General features: G+C 44.7%; 1 protein-coding gene across 3 annotated transcripts in view; it reads left to right on the forward strand.

Moving 5' to 3' along the window:
• The first annotated feature begins 5,131 nt into the window (after nt 1-5,131).
• The window catches only part of WIPI1 (WD repeat domain, phosphoinositide interacting 1), a 31,508-nt gene continuing 22,202 nt past the window's right edge, over nt 5,132-14,437 (forward strand). For 2 of the 3 annotated variants that reach the window (XR_010384574.1, XM_064495630.1), the window contains exons 1-3: nt 5,132-5,292; nt 9,210-9,292; nt 10,673-10,842. Coding sequence is in view for 2 of the 3 variants with exons in the window: in XM_064495630.1 (XP_064351700.1) it covers nt 5,213-5,292; nt 9,210-9,292; nt 10,673-10,842 (333 nt within the window). In the remaining variant the exon portion in view is untranslated. The remainder of the gene's footprint in view (nt 5,293-9,209; nt 9,293-10,672; nt 10,843-14,437) is intronic. The other variant, XM_031468948.2, reaches the window with a different exon arrangement.

The following is a 14,437-nucleotide window of genomic DNA, read 5'->3' on the forward strand; positions in this document are numbered from 1 at the left end:
AAATTTGGGGGGATGTTTTCAGTCAAAGTTTGGTTGAATTCGTGGGTGAGGAATCCACTGATACAGAGGGCCAACTGTACTTCTAGCAGCACCCTGGCAGACTTAAGCAAAGCTTTGGACCTCTTTGAAAAGCAGCAGGCCTCCATGCCTCCCATTTACACTTGGCCTGTGGCCTTCTTGGCGCAGTTCTGTCTTTTTCTCTCTACCCTGCCTATCTGTCCCTTTATAGGACAGCGTACAGGGTAAGATGCTAACTCTTTCTCGCCTTGAGCCACGGCAGCGTGAGACACAGCATGGAACGGCAGCCTGAGAATCTGCTGGAGGGAGCTCAGAGCAAACAGCATCTCCAGCACACACTGCCTCAAGATCGCGAGATCTTTAGCAATGCACCCAACACATCCCAAGTTTGCTTCACATGGCTGCGTGATGGGGATAAAATCCTTGGGTTGGGACAGATCCAGTGAGCACTAAATGAGAAGATATAAGAGGCTTCAAGACAAACTTTCCATAAAGTTTTGTTTTCCATTTCCAGATACCACCTCTATCTACACTCTAATACCTAAGTTGGGGTGATCGGCTGACCTGATGACCCCATGTCTGTAATCTCAGCTGTTCTTAAGATGTCCAAGTGAACAGAAACTCCATGAATTGAACCTTCCTATATTGTCTTAAATAACAGACCAGGGGCCCAAGGTACATCTGCAAATGCATACATGGAAAGCTACCATCTTCGTGAATGTCAGTCCATCAGCAAGCATGTATTGATGGAGAACTTGTGATCTGCCTTGGTGTTTTAGGATGATTATTCTGGAAGCAAAAATAAGACAGATCGGGGAGAGGGGGTGAAGACAAAGACACCAGCTCATTCTTCAGTGAGACATCATTGTTTCTTACCCTGGAGAGGAAATACGTAAGTCAAGGAATATTAGAATGGTTCTTAGTTTTTGCTCCCTGCCCTCCTTTTTTTTTTAATCAACGAAACCAGAAATAAAGGTTCCATTTTTGGGAACAAAGGCACATTCTAGGGGCTGTTCATTCACTGCAGCCATGCTCTCCCACACAGATGGTGCATATGATTAGTTTAAACAAAAAAAGTCCAGTTGTGCCTTCTGGGGACTTCCTGATTGCCGATCCCATGGGACAGTCTCCTTTCCCAGAAATCACCCTACAGCCCAACCCCTCCTCCCCTACCTAGAACCGTGGGGCTGATTTCCTGAGCTTCCTTCACTTTGTGGCCCACCACCTGCCCCTCTCCCCCACCACCCCGAGGCTTTCGTATTCTGTGTTGCCCCTTGTCCTTTACCCTTTTCTCAAAGTACTGCCACACACACTTATCCATTATGGTTCTACTTTTTTTCTCAGCCCGCATTCAGAGTGTTGAAACACATCAGAAAAGAAAAAGGAGATTGTTTCCTGTGACTTGATTTTATAAAAATAGAATGAATTTTATAAAAAGCAGCAGCAGCCAGCCGTGGTATTTGCTCACCTAGTAGTTACTCTAATTATAGACCGTTGGGTGTTACGGGCAATCATATTGGGTGACAGGGGGTTGCCTCAGACAGGATGTCTCATTTCCAACTTCCCCTGTTAATGCCTTGTGCATGCCCTGATCAGCATCTCAAAATTACAACCTGATTGTTGACACAAAGAAGAAGTCTTCCCGTTAGCTGAACTGTGGCCTGCAATTTTGTATTACCAAGGATGCTTGATTCCTAGACCCTGGCTCAATTCTCCCAAGATTTTGCTGACTTATGTTTCCCTAAAAATGAGAGGCGTTGTATCTGGGAAAAGATGGACACTCGGGAATTCCAACTGGGAAAAGGAGAAAAAGTCAAAAATCTTGTTACCGTTTCCATAAACTGTTGTATTCTCTCCCTCCCCCTACCCAGTATCCCCCATATTGCTTCTGTCATTTAGCCTTGAAATCGCTGTGCTAAGAATGTGGAAGGATTAGGATGCCACAAGCCCAATATTCAAATCAGGAGTTTCCACTCCTGCAGAACCCAAAACGAGAACTTGTACTTAGAAAAAGAAAAACCAGCCTGACATCAAATGAATTCAGCACCTCTGAATATATTTATAACCTCTTCCTTGGCTTTTTATATAAATGGAGTTCTGGGATTTTTTTTTTTTTTTTTTTTTTTTTTTTTGAGGTTGGAACTTCTCGAAGTGGCTGCTTCTGCCTCTAAGAAAGGCACAATGGGGCCACAAACTGGCCCTCCACAAACCACATCCAGCCAGCTGGTGTGTTTAGTTTGGCTCATCTGGTGTTTTTTTTAAAAGGTAAGAATTAGTTGTCAACATTGACAATTTTTACATAAAAATATAGGTTTATGTAAAAATTAACATTTATATAAATATAAACATACATAAAATACAGACTTCTGTAGTGTCTTGGGGAAAATAAAACCAGATGAGGCAGCCCTGGGATGTTACTTCCACATGGGTCGTTAATGGATCATGAAACATTAGCCCAGGAGCAAACACACAAGGGACATCATTCACACGAAAAACCAGGGCTGGGAAGGTGATCTGTTTTCTCCCATATCTGCATCTCTAAGCCTGGACCTTAACTCCAGTGAGCCTTCAGCTCCACTACCGCAACATATCTGAAACTACATGCGTCTTCCTGCCAAACATCTGGTTTCTGAAAGCAGCCGGATGGGCCTCTTAACCAAGGAATCAGCTTTAAATATTCCCTCTTCCCCCCTGCCAATCACCCCTTTCCCCACCAGCCACCCCTTTTCCCACCAGTCACCATGCCCTGCAGTTTATGCTCTCAAAACGTCCCTGGGCGACAAGAAAGCTACCAACCACATGAGCACCTGAAGTGTGGCTAGTGTGACTGGAGATACACTGTAAGTGAAAAGGACACACTGGATTTTAAATACCTATGCTAAAAAATAATGCTAATCTAAACTGGCTGATTAATGATTTTACATGATTATTATTAAAATGACACTTTTGACATATTGGGTTAAATATAGTGTTAAAATTAACTTGCCCATTTCTTTTTACCCTTTTTTAACATGGGGTCTAGAAAATTTTAAATTATATATACCTTGAACATTTTAAATTACATATGGGTTCATATCTGTGTCTCACATTATCTTTCTATCAGACAGCTCTGCTTCTAAGTATCTCTTGGTGTGTCCATGATGAGGTGCTAATTTGCACTACAATGACAGTCATATTACAATATATAAATGTATGAAATCAGCATGTTGTGAACCTTAAATGTATACAATGTTATACATCAAATATATTTCAAGAAAAAAGTATCTCGGGTTTTTCCTAACCTTTCTGGCCTTACTGCCATCCAATAGACTAGTTTCTCACATCCCTTCACTCTGAAAATTTCACATTAGTCTAGGCTTTTCCCCTTTCTAATCTGTTCTGCACACCCTGGCCGAGTTTATCTGCCTAAAACACTGCTTTTATCATGAAACACTCCTGCTCAAAACCTAACACCAGCTCCCAACTCTACCCCATAAAGTCCAAATTCTTGGTAATAACAGCTTCCACTTTAAAAAACCTATTGTGCACACTGTGTAATTCTAGCACCTAGCATGTGAGGCTCTTGGTTTTCTAAATAGAACAAAAAGGACTGCAGCATTTGCCTGAGCTGGGGGAGGGGAGGAAAAGCACCTTTGATCTGAGCTGTTACAAGGATAATGCAGTTAAGGCATCCAAACAGCAATTCTTTTCACATAAGACGATTTATACAACACCTCACAATCAACTAAAGAGCAATCAACATCTGCATATCTATGAGTTGAACTATTTTTTTACATCAGTTGAAAGAAAGAATAGTAGCATTGAAAGAAGAAACTGTTATATTTGCATTTCAGAAAACCAAAACCAGAAATCAACTGGAAAAGCTTAAGTGAAATATTGATCTCCACTCACCTGCTGCAGGCTCAAGTTTCCAAAAAAAAAAAAAAATAATATATATATATATATATATATATATATATATATATATATATAGCTTTGTCACAAAACAGAAAACCTGAATTATGTGAATTATGCCAGTTTAATAATAAAAATATCATCTCAAAATCTGAAAAAGCAAGAATTAAAAATTCATCATATAAATCCCAAACTAGCAGAGCTTGTGATTCATAAACTGGGTTGGTCTTTCTACATGGCAACATGTACTTAGCTTGGAAAGAGAGACCCTTTGTCAGGATTCGTCTAGAATTACGTGAGTTTTTAACTGTCCTTGGTCTTCAAGATGTCATCTCTTTCATAAAATACACCATCCTATACACATTTTCTTTCATTTTTTTCAGCTACAGATCAGATAGGTTTTGCCAAATACTGTCGAGCAGAGTCCTTTGGTGCACAGGTCTTGAAATCAGACAAATCTACATTTTACCACTTACCCTGTTACTTCAGACAGAATTGTTCAGCAGTTCTGTGTTTCAGTTGCAGCTTTAAATTGGGCATAATTATACTTTCTTCACAAACTTTTACAAGAATTCAACGAGATAATATACATAGTGATTACAGTGCTTGACATATAGTGAGAGTTCTCAATGGCAGGGCAATGGATAAGATAACTTCTTATCTATCTGGTCTTAGCATCCTCACAGTATAAAGTTCAAAAGCAGCCTGACGACTCTACAAGAGGGTGGGGCTTTAGCGTCTAACGCTCTCTACTGAACTCTGTAAGTATTAAAAAGAACAGGAGGTTGGGTGGAGTCAGAACCAGCGCGTCTGCCTGTCTCCTTTGCCGCGTCGGCGACGCAGATGCGGGATTGCAGCCAGCAAGCCCTGCCCCAGCTGCACTCGTTCTCCCCTTCTCCCGCTCCGCCCCGCAGCTCTGGCAATGAAAACACCACCACGTGGCCTGTAGCCTGTGCGTCACGCGCCTTCACCCAATGGAAAGCCGCCTCACCGTGCTGGGGGTGGGCCGCCAGCAGGGCGGTTCCGCCCACAGCCGTTGCCAATTGGCCAAGGGTACTCCGAGTCATGGACTAACGACCAATGGCGGCAGGCGGCGGGGACCCCGCCCTCTCGGTTACTTTGTACCCCCGCGCGAGAGGGGCGGGGTCGGGGGCGAGGCGATGAGGGGCGGGGCGATGTGGGAACAGGGAGGGGCTAGGGCCGGGGGGGCTGGCGAGCCGGCCCGCGGAGCCGGCGCCAGCGGGCTGCTGAGGTGGCTGTCGCCCGCTCGGAGCTGCGGCTTCCCCGGGTCGAGCCCCCGATGGAGGCCGTGGCCGCGGACAGCCCCCCAGGCAGGGTCGAGGGGGCGCTCAGCTGTTTCTCTTTCAACCAGGACTGCACGTAAGCCGAGGCTCCAGCCGTGCCGGGAGGTGGTGGGGGGTGAAGTCGCGATATGGGGTGTTGTCCAGTCGGCAACTTGTAGCAGGAGGCGCGGGCCTACGCGCCAAGAGGTCCTCGACGGGACGGCCAGTGCTGCCCCAGACTGGTGCGGGTCCTGGTAGCCACCCTCTGCTCTTTCCCCTTCCTCCAGCAGAGGGGTTGAGCGCCCCCATCCCCCGCTGCCGGCCGAGAGCCGGCAGGGGCCCGCGGACGGCGACTGGAGGGTATCAGCCAGGGGAGCGGGGCTGAAGAAGCCTGAGGAATATGGGGGAGAGGGGGGAGGGTAGTGACCGAAGTGGGGGTCTGGGGAGGGAGGAGCTGTGGCCAAAACAAAGGAGATGAGAGGGAGGGGGAAGTTGCAAGTTGACCCAAGGCGAGGTAGTTGGGGCCCAGGAAGATGGGAGTACCGGAAAAACTTTCCCATTTGTCCTTGAGCATCTCAACGTGGCATCTGGGCAGGGCCAATGACAAAGAGGCAGCCTATCCCTATGGCCAGGCCAGCCCAGTCCCAGCCCAAGAGCAGGGCACTTCGCCTGCCGGCTCTGCCTGTCAGAAACCTTTGCATTGCTCTCCCTGTTTTCACATAGCCCACTCAGCGAGGCAGAACCTCCTTCTCCGAGTTCAGGAGCCCTTTCCCGGGCCCAGGCTGCCTTCTCCAAGAAGCATGCACTCCACCCCCTTGCTTTTTGAGTGGATTTTTAATGTTTCACCGTGATGTTCACATTCGGACTTTGGCCAGAGAGACAGGAGCTGCTGCACTGTTTCAGACATCTAGAAAATTCAGTCCCTTAGAAGCAAATGCCTGTTTTCTTACCTCTTCTCATGGAATTGTTAGATGCCAGCTCAGGGACCATATGGAATCATCTCTTTGGAATGTGTGCCCAGAGCATCAGGCAGCAGTGACCGCTTCCCAGTTTCCTGATATACCAGTTTCTGTTGTGTTCCTTCTTTGAAGTTGGCTTCAGGTTTGTGTGTTGGCTGCCTGCGACTGGGCTGTGCTAATATTGAACTTCAGTGGTGTCATTAAGGCCGTCGTGTACCATAAGCAACTCTCTGCCTTCCATTCCCTTTGTGTTTCTGTTTAAAAACACTGTATGCCAAACAATGTGCCTTTGTTAGGAAAATCTGTATGTGTGATCGTGTAATTGGGTAGCTGGACAACTTGGTTAGATGAGTGACTTTCAAGCTTTTCTTGACCGCAGCCCACAATAAGAAATACGTATTTACAACATTACCCTATATATTTATACATATGAAATATTTTATACATATATATATATAATATCACTGAAAAGCAATTCACAGCATGGTGTTTACCCTTAATATGTGCAATACCCTCTGGTATTTTGTTTCTTTTTTTTTTTTAAAGCCATCTGTGACTCAATGAATTGTTTTTAGGATCCACTCATGGGTTGAGACCCACAGTTTACAAAAATGATAGTCTAGATAAAATTCTGATGTTTTGTAAGAAACATTTTGCAAGAGAGGATGGCTTTTGAAACGCTTGGGTGTTTTCCTTCCCAATTGAATGCAGATTAAGGAAGGGAGCTAGTTTGCTTGTTTGTAGTAAATGTTAAATTCTGCCTTGTAGCACTGTTTATCAGATTTTTTTTAAAGGGATGTTAATTTTTACTCTAGGTGAATCCTGGCTTTCTATAGCCATTGGGTAAGAATGTTATTTTCAAAACTGTAGGGTGCTTGGGAATTAATTTCCTTAGTCCCTACTGTCAGTCCTGTTTTCTTGGATGCAGGCTCTGCTGGACAGCTCTGTCTCACCTATAAATAAAAGTTTTTGTCACAGTCAGTTGCTCTGAGCCTCAGAGGGTATGACACTGGATTTTAAAATGAGTCACACCCCTTACTGAATACATTTAGGAGTGTCAAGGTGTCTTTTTCTGTAAGGCTAGGCTCAATTTGGGACCCAGTATTTCTGGAGAAGGTGGATGAAGACAACTAACCTTTACCAGTCTCCTCTACTCATACTTCTTGCTAGGTCCCGTGCTAGACAATTTAGGTTTATTTTGTCATTTGACTCATGATATGTATTTGTCCCAAATCCATATTCATGAGAGGTGATGAGAATTTTTTTTTCCCTTATGGTTGGAATAAGGCTTTAGTCTGAATTCCTTGATTCAGAGTTTTTGTGGCCATTGATCAACCATTTAAAACACAATATTGCTCCCACTGCCATTTCTCATATTTAACATTCTTCTGTTCCCAGAGCAGGGAATGTTTGAAAGTTATTTTAAAAGGCCACATTTTTTGGTTAAGTATAAAACTCTAGTTCCAACGTATTTTTCCTTTACTGCAAGCTTTAGAAACCTCAGTTTGCAACTCAACGCACATGTATTTATGTGAAACAAGTTTACATGAAGGAAGTTTAAAAACAGTGATCGCTATGGAGTATGTACATTTTGAAGTTTTAAGATGCTGCGGGCCTGCCTTTCCAGTTGCTGTTTGCCGTCATTAATGCTGTAGTTCTGGAAGCCGAGCCCCAGTTCTGTGTGTCCTGCTGCTCTTCTGCAAAGATCCAACACACCAGGGTAGCCACACAGCAGGTCGGAGGGCTCAGGAGCAGAAACAGCCACCTTGCTGATTAAAAGTTGACAGTAGTCACCTCTCCCATTGTCCCAGGGAAGAGCCAATGTTTGGGTGGGGGAAAAAAAAAATTCCAGGGAAAATCATGTGACCTTCTCTTTTTTAGGCTAGTGAAACAAGAGCCTTGGCCACCTAGGCTTGTAGCAGTAAGCTGCTTATTTTAGTACATGCCTTCCTGGGAAGAACGAAGCTCACCTTTTCATATATTTTAAATGAGGAAGTAGGACCAATTTTTGGGTCCACTTACGACCACTTTAGGGTCCATTGCAGCTCAGACATCCCATTTCCCAGGGTGGAAATGCTCAGAGTCTGACTCATTCTGAGGGCGCCCCGTGGAAGGTTTTGTGCATCACGCAGGTGTGGAGGGCAAAGCGGGAGCGAGCGGGATGGCAGTTCCCAGCTGCCGAACAAAACTGACATGTTTGCTTTCATCCTGGGGGCAGGGAGACCTGGGTTCTCACTCTGTCTTTATCTGTTGGTTGAAAAGTGAAAAATTAAGAAAATAGCAATTTGTTTTAGCCCCACGCCCTTTGTCCCAGATAAGCGTTTAGTTTAGTTTTGTTTGGTTGGTTGGTTGTAATGAACCTTTAAGTTCTCAACGCTGGCTTCACATTAAAGGACTTGAACTAAGAAAAAAACAAATCCAATTAAATTGCTCAGCACTGGGGGGAGGGAGCAGGGGTGAACAGTCATCAGGAATTTTTTTAAAACTTCCCAGGTGAGTTCAATGTACATCCAGGAATGAGAACCACTGGTATAAAGTATCTGGGATGCTTTTGTGGGAAAGTGATGTGAGAGAGCATCTGTTAAATTCTGCTACTGGAGACCTGCTGTGCCTCCTCTGATTATGTATTTCCTTTTAAAGCAAAAAAAAAAAAAAAAAAAAGAAAGAAAGAAAAAAGAATTTATTTCTTGGTAGCACTGTGATGGATATTCTTAAACATTCCATTTTTCCTATTTCTGCCCGGTGAGGAAAGCACGGTGGGTTTGACGTTTCTTTTGATGATAGACAAAGCCCACATGGTTTCAAGTCTCTTAACCATTTCACATTTTTGTGAGTGGTTGTCTTCGACTTTTTCTTTCTGGCCGTACCTGCCCACCTGACAAGGCACGTATGCGTCACCGTTTAGAAAGTTATCAAATATCCCAGCTCCTGAGGTGGTATGTTTGTTTATCTGTCCCCTGAGAGGCTAGAGGGAAGGGGGTTGTCAGTGTTCAGGCAGATCGACGGGTGGAACACAGTACCTCTTGCCACCCCCATGCTGTCATTGTCTTCACAGATCCCTCGCAATTGGAACCAAAGCTGGTTACAAGCTGTTTTCCTTGAGTTCTGTGGAGCAGCTGGACCAAGTCCATGGAAGCAGTAAGTACATGTGTGTGTGGGGGGGATCTCAGGGTCCCCCCTCTGGACTTTAATCCGTGATGCTCCTGGGCTTTGTTTCCCTCCCGTAACCCTCAAACGGACAGAGTCAGTATTCTTCAGATTTAAATATAAATCATTGTCTCCACTTGCTTCCAAAAAACCACAATGAGGCACTGGTAAGATTTGGCAATAGCTTAGGTAACATTTTCTTTTTACGTTAAGAAATCCTTTGTTTGAAACCATGTTGACACTTTTTCCTATACTTAGATGAGCTGTCTTCAGTTCTTATAATTGTCTAACAAAAAGGTCGTTTATGATTTTTTTTTCACCATTTTATTGGCTCTGTAGAATACTGGAAACATTCATTCAGTCATGAAGCATTTTCTTTGTTTTAATAAAGCAACACTATCCTAACTTATATAGTCTGTATCAGAGATGTTGCAGTAGTTCTAGAGAATATTTTTTTTAAGTTCATCTTAGAAATGTGACTCTCTTACTGTCTCAGATTAAGTAATAATTTATGGCATCATAATAGTGAAGAATATACAATCTTTGGATTTCCTGGAAAGAAAGTGGCAAATAATATATGGGGCTCCAAATTGATTTGTAAGATGTTATTTTCATTATAACATTTTTGTGAAGATTTTACTCTGTGTCCGTCCTGTGTTGTTCCCTATGGGACCAGAGCCCAAGAAAGGCAGGGCTAAGAAAAGAATGTTCTCAAAAAGACACCGAGGCCTCCACCGATGGGCGCTCAATAGGCTTGCTAGTTTACCTTCTTCCTGAGTACAGAAGCAATTCTCTGGTCATAGCACAGGTGTACAGGTTGTTTTCAACAGGAAAGGGATTCCAGAGAGAGTCAGGGAGCAGGGAGCACAGAGAGATGGGGAGGGGGCACAGAATTAACTCCTTTCCTGCTCCCCCATCCTGGCGGCGCCTGTCCCTGTTAGCAACAGGGACCAGAATTCCAAAGCAGAGGCTCCCAACAGAGTGGTCACTCCTTTACAAACCTCTCATGGAGAAGGAATAGATTGAGATTGTCCGGACCTCCCAGGTATGTTTTACAGAGTGAACAGTGGCGCCCTGGGGCCCTGGGGGTGGGGTGATTCCACCACGCAGACAGCATCAGGAGAAGCTCTGGAAATCCTGGCTTTGTGTTCTGGTCACGAGCGTTTTCTTTAGATCATTGAAAGGGCTTTAAAACTTGGGAAACAGTTAAAGCTTCACTGTTGGGGAAGCGAGGAGGGCAGAAATCATTGCAAACATGTGCTAACAGAGGGCACCCAGTCAGCAGGACCCAGAGAAGGCCAGCTGACTGGCGTGAGGGAGCGCAGGGTAGGGGCTGATGTCTGTGTAACCTCGAGCTGCCGTCCCTCCCAGATGAGATCCCGGACGTGTACATCGTGGAGCGCCTCTTCTCCAGCAGCCTGGTGGTGGTGGTGAGTCACACAAAGCCGCGCCAGATGAACGTCTACCATTTCAAGAAAGGCACGGAGATCTGTAATTACAGCTACTCCAGCAACATCTTGTCCATCAGGCTGAACCGGCAGGTAAGTGCAGGGAATCCCTCTGGGTTGCAGCTGAAGAGAAAGATGAGCATCCTTTGTGATGAACGTCTCTACCACAAGCATCAGGTTCTATAGGGGGTTTTAATACTCAAGCCGAGTGTTTTGGGGACACCGTTAAGAGAGTTTCCTCCATGCGATGGTTTCAGTGGTGTGACCCTCCCTGGTCCTTTGCCTTGTGTGCTTTCGGTCCTTCTGCCTGGTGTGCTTTCTTGATGTTGGCCACTGGCTAGGCGGACCCTCTCCAGCTGGGTGCTGGCTGGGGGGACTCTGGCTCTGAAACTGTCTGGTGAACTCCTGCAGGGGCACCTTTGAACGCCTCTCTGGTTTGGGCCCTAGACAGTGGCATTCATTGTAGGCTGGCCATAATGCCTCTCAGAATAAAGTTCTAAAGAGCAAGTGTGGTCCTCCTGGGTTGGTCCTGAAGCCAGTCAGTAAGAACGCCCCTGCTCGTGCTGTTACTAAGGCCTTCCCAGAGAGCCATGTGTTCAGTCTCATGCTTCTAATCCTTAAAGATGTTTCTTGCAGTGTTTTCTTTGTTGGAGGAAGGATTATTCTTATCTGAAATATGCAATATATATTCTTTCTAAAAAATAAGTTCTCAGATTCCTTAAAAAACTAAAAATAGAGTTACCATATGATCCAGCAATCCCATTCCTAGGCATATACCTGGAGAAAACTCTAATTTGAAAAGATACATGCACCCCAGTTTTCATAGAAGCACTGTTTACAATAGCCAAGACATGGAAGCAACCTAAATGTCCATCGACAGATGATTGGGTAAAGAAGATGTGGTATATATATACAATGGAATATTACTCAGCCATAAAAAAGAATGAAATAATGCCATTTGCAGCAACATGGATGAACTTAGAGATTAGCATACTAAGTGAAGTCAGTCAGAGTAAGACAAATATCATATGATATCACTTATATGTGAAATCTAAAAAAATGATACACATGAACTTACTTATAAAAAGAGACTCACAGACATAGAAAACAAACATATGGTTACCAAAGGGGCGAGGTCGGAGGGGAGGGATAAACTAGGAGTTTGGGATTAGCAGATACACACTACTGCATATAAAACAGATAAACAGTAAGGTCCTACTGTATAGCACAGGGGACTACAGTCAATATCTTGTAATAATTTACAATGAAAAAGAATATATATACGTGTAACTGAATCTCTCTGCTGTACACCAGAAACTAATACAATGCTGTAAATCAACTGTACTTCAATAAAAATTAATTAATTAAGTTCTCATTAAATAAGTTTTGGGGATATTAGCAATTTCCCTTGAATTATTCAGTTTTAAATCCTCTGAGGGCAGCGACTGTATCCATTTTGCTCCCAGCTGTAAGACCTGGTAGAAAAGACAGTGCTGGAAGACAAGTGCCCGGGGACTATCTGTTTCCTGGCTGCCTATTAAATAAACAGACAAACCCATTCTTTGTATGACTGGGCATACCTTTGTATTCAATTAAATACTCCCAGGATGCGGGAGACCATTGCCTTCACTGAGGACATTGTTTTCTTCTGTCCTTGTACCCAAGCTATTAAGTACTTAATTAATTTTTTTTTAAACAACGAGACAAAGCGCCATCTGAATTAAGTTTATGAGAAGAGATAGATGGTTTCTTTGGGTCGATCAGCTATTTTGACTGAATATCCACTGAAGTCTGTAGAAAGCAGCGGGGTAGAACACAGGCTAAGAAATAGAATATGGGAGGTTTTAAGCAAGGAGTAGCAGGGAGATAAGATAAACTGGGTTCTTGGCGGGAGACGGTAAGGCGGTTTGAGAGTTTTCAGCTTGAAGGCTTTTAAGCACAACTCTTGGCTCAAGTGCTCTTGCCGAAATCTGTTGGTTGCACGTTGAATTTTGTTGCAGAACGTTTTTATCTTTGCATGTGGTAACAGCCAGGACGTGAAAATTAAGCTTGTTTAGACAAATGTCCCATAAAGATCAGAACCCTCAAATGGTATCGATGGTATTTGTTTGTGTAATGTCTGTCTTACTTGCTCTCTGATATTTTCATCAGCAAATGGGACAAAGAAGGACTGTTCAAGCATCTAAGCCTGTCAATCTTTCAATGTCACCCCCTCCTCAATAAAACACTCATTAACCTCAAGGGTCCCCTCTCCCATCTCCCATCTCCTAAAGAGCACTGATGCACCTGGAACTTCTCCACTGTTCATGGCCAAGCTAACTGGACCCCAGACCGAGCAGGGCTCTCTTCCCTTAACGTTCCTTCTCCTAAGAAGATGATTTGAAACAGGTCTAGAGAGTCTTCAGGGTTTGCTTTCCCTAACAACGTTCAGGTTTGCAGCTCCACTTTTGGCTTACTGGGCGCTGCAGCCCCTCCCTGCCAGGCGGGGGTCCTGCCGCCGGCCCCCCCCCACCAGGTGTGAAAAGCGGGGCGAGAGCAGCATGTCCTGTCCATATCATCGGGTCTTCAGACAGTGCAGTTCCTTTAAAAAAAAAACAGGAAAAAAAAAGTGAAAGATTTGTGTAGGGAGTTACCAAAGAAAGAAAATCCCTATTTTCCTCTCAATCTATAGAAAGGAGAAATATTTAGTAATTGTGGTCTTTTTCACTTTTAATTGCTGTTATTCCCCTTGCACTAATTGAGGAAATGTATCCTGTGGACTAAAGACGATGGCCAGATGTGTTTTGAGACATAAATGTCCACAGTTCTTTGACCATCTGTTCTGAGGGGCCCTCGTTATCCAGATGGAGATTGATGGGACGGGAAGCCTCTGAGGGCAGATATAAATATTTTCCTAATGGATGAAAGGAGTTTTTAGCTCTAGAACCTAGAGAAGTAGATGAGAGCCAAGGTGGCAAGGAGTGGGCAGAGCCTGGGGTTCTGCTGAGACTGGAGACTGACGGCTTAAAGGAAGCAGTGACCAGGGTCGCGCTCATCCCAGGAACAGGCTCTCAAATGCAGTCAAGACGAAGTGCCTCCTCTTCCCCTCTCACTGTTTTCTGTCTGTTTTCCTCCGTTTTTATTCTTTCTTGTCTGCAGCCAGCAGGGGGGTGACCTGAAATCGGGCCAAGTAGCCAAGAGCAGGTGGCGTCATTAGAGCTGGCGGGAGAAGATGCAGACGGGGTCAGACCAGCTAGCTTGTGGAAGCTGTTCCCGCCCCAGACACATGCTGAAGACCCAATATGCTGGGGATCGCGTGTGCAGCTGGGTGTGGGGGTACGGGAGCGTACCAGAAACCTACAGAGATCAGCAAGCACAGAACCCTCTAGTCCAAACCGTAGCAAGTGCTGGCGAAAAGGCACAGTGACGGGGGTCTACCAGGGGGTGTGTATTCCATGGAGAAACACTAACATACGCCATCAATTTGGAGACCCTGTTAGAATCATTTTCACCCCTCAGCACCCACAGCTTTGGCCACGGAGCCTTAAGTCACCTGGCAAAAGGTGTTTAAGTGTTGTTTTTTGGCGTGAAAGTGACAGTCTCCAGAAAAATCCTGAACTGTGAAGAGTCTTCCCGGGGAGCCTTCAGAGCAGGCTTTTCCCAGGAAGAAAGTGCTTCCTGATAGCCTCGTCAGGTCCCTCCTTTCCAA

This window comes from Camelus dromedarius, chromosome 16 (genome assembly GCF_036321535.1).
Source record: "Camelus dromedarius isolate mCamDro1 chromosome 16, mCamDro1.pat, whole genome shotgun sequence".
Lineage (NCBI taxonomy): Eukaryota > Metazoa > Chordata > Mammalia > Artiodactyla > Camelidae > Camelus > Camelus dromedarius.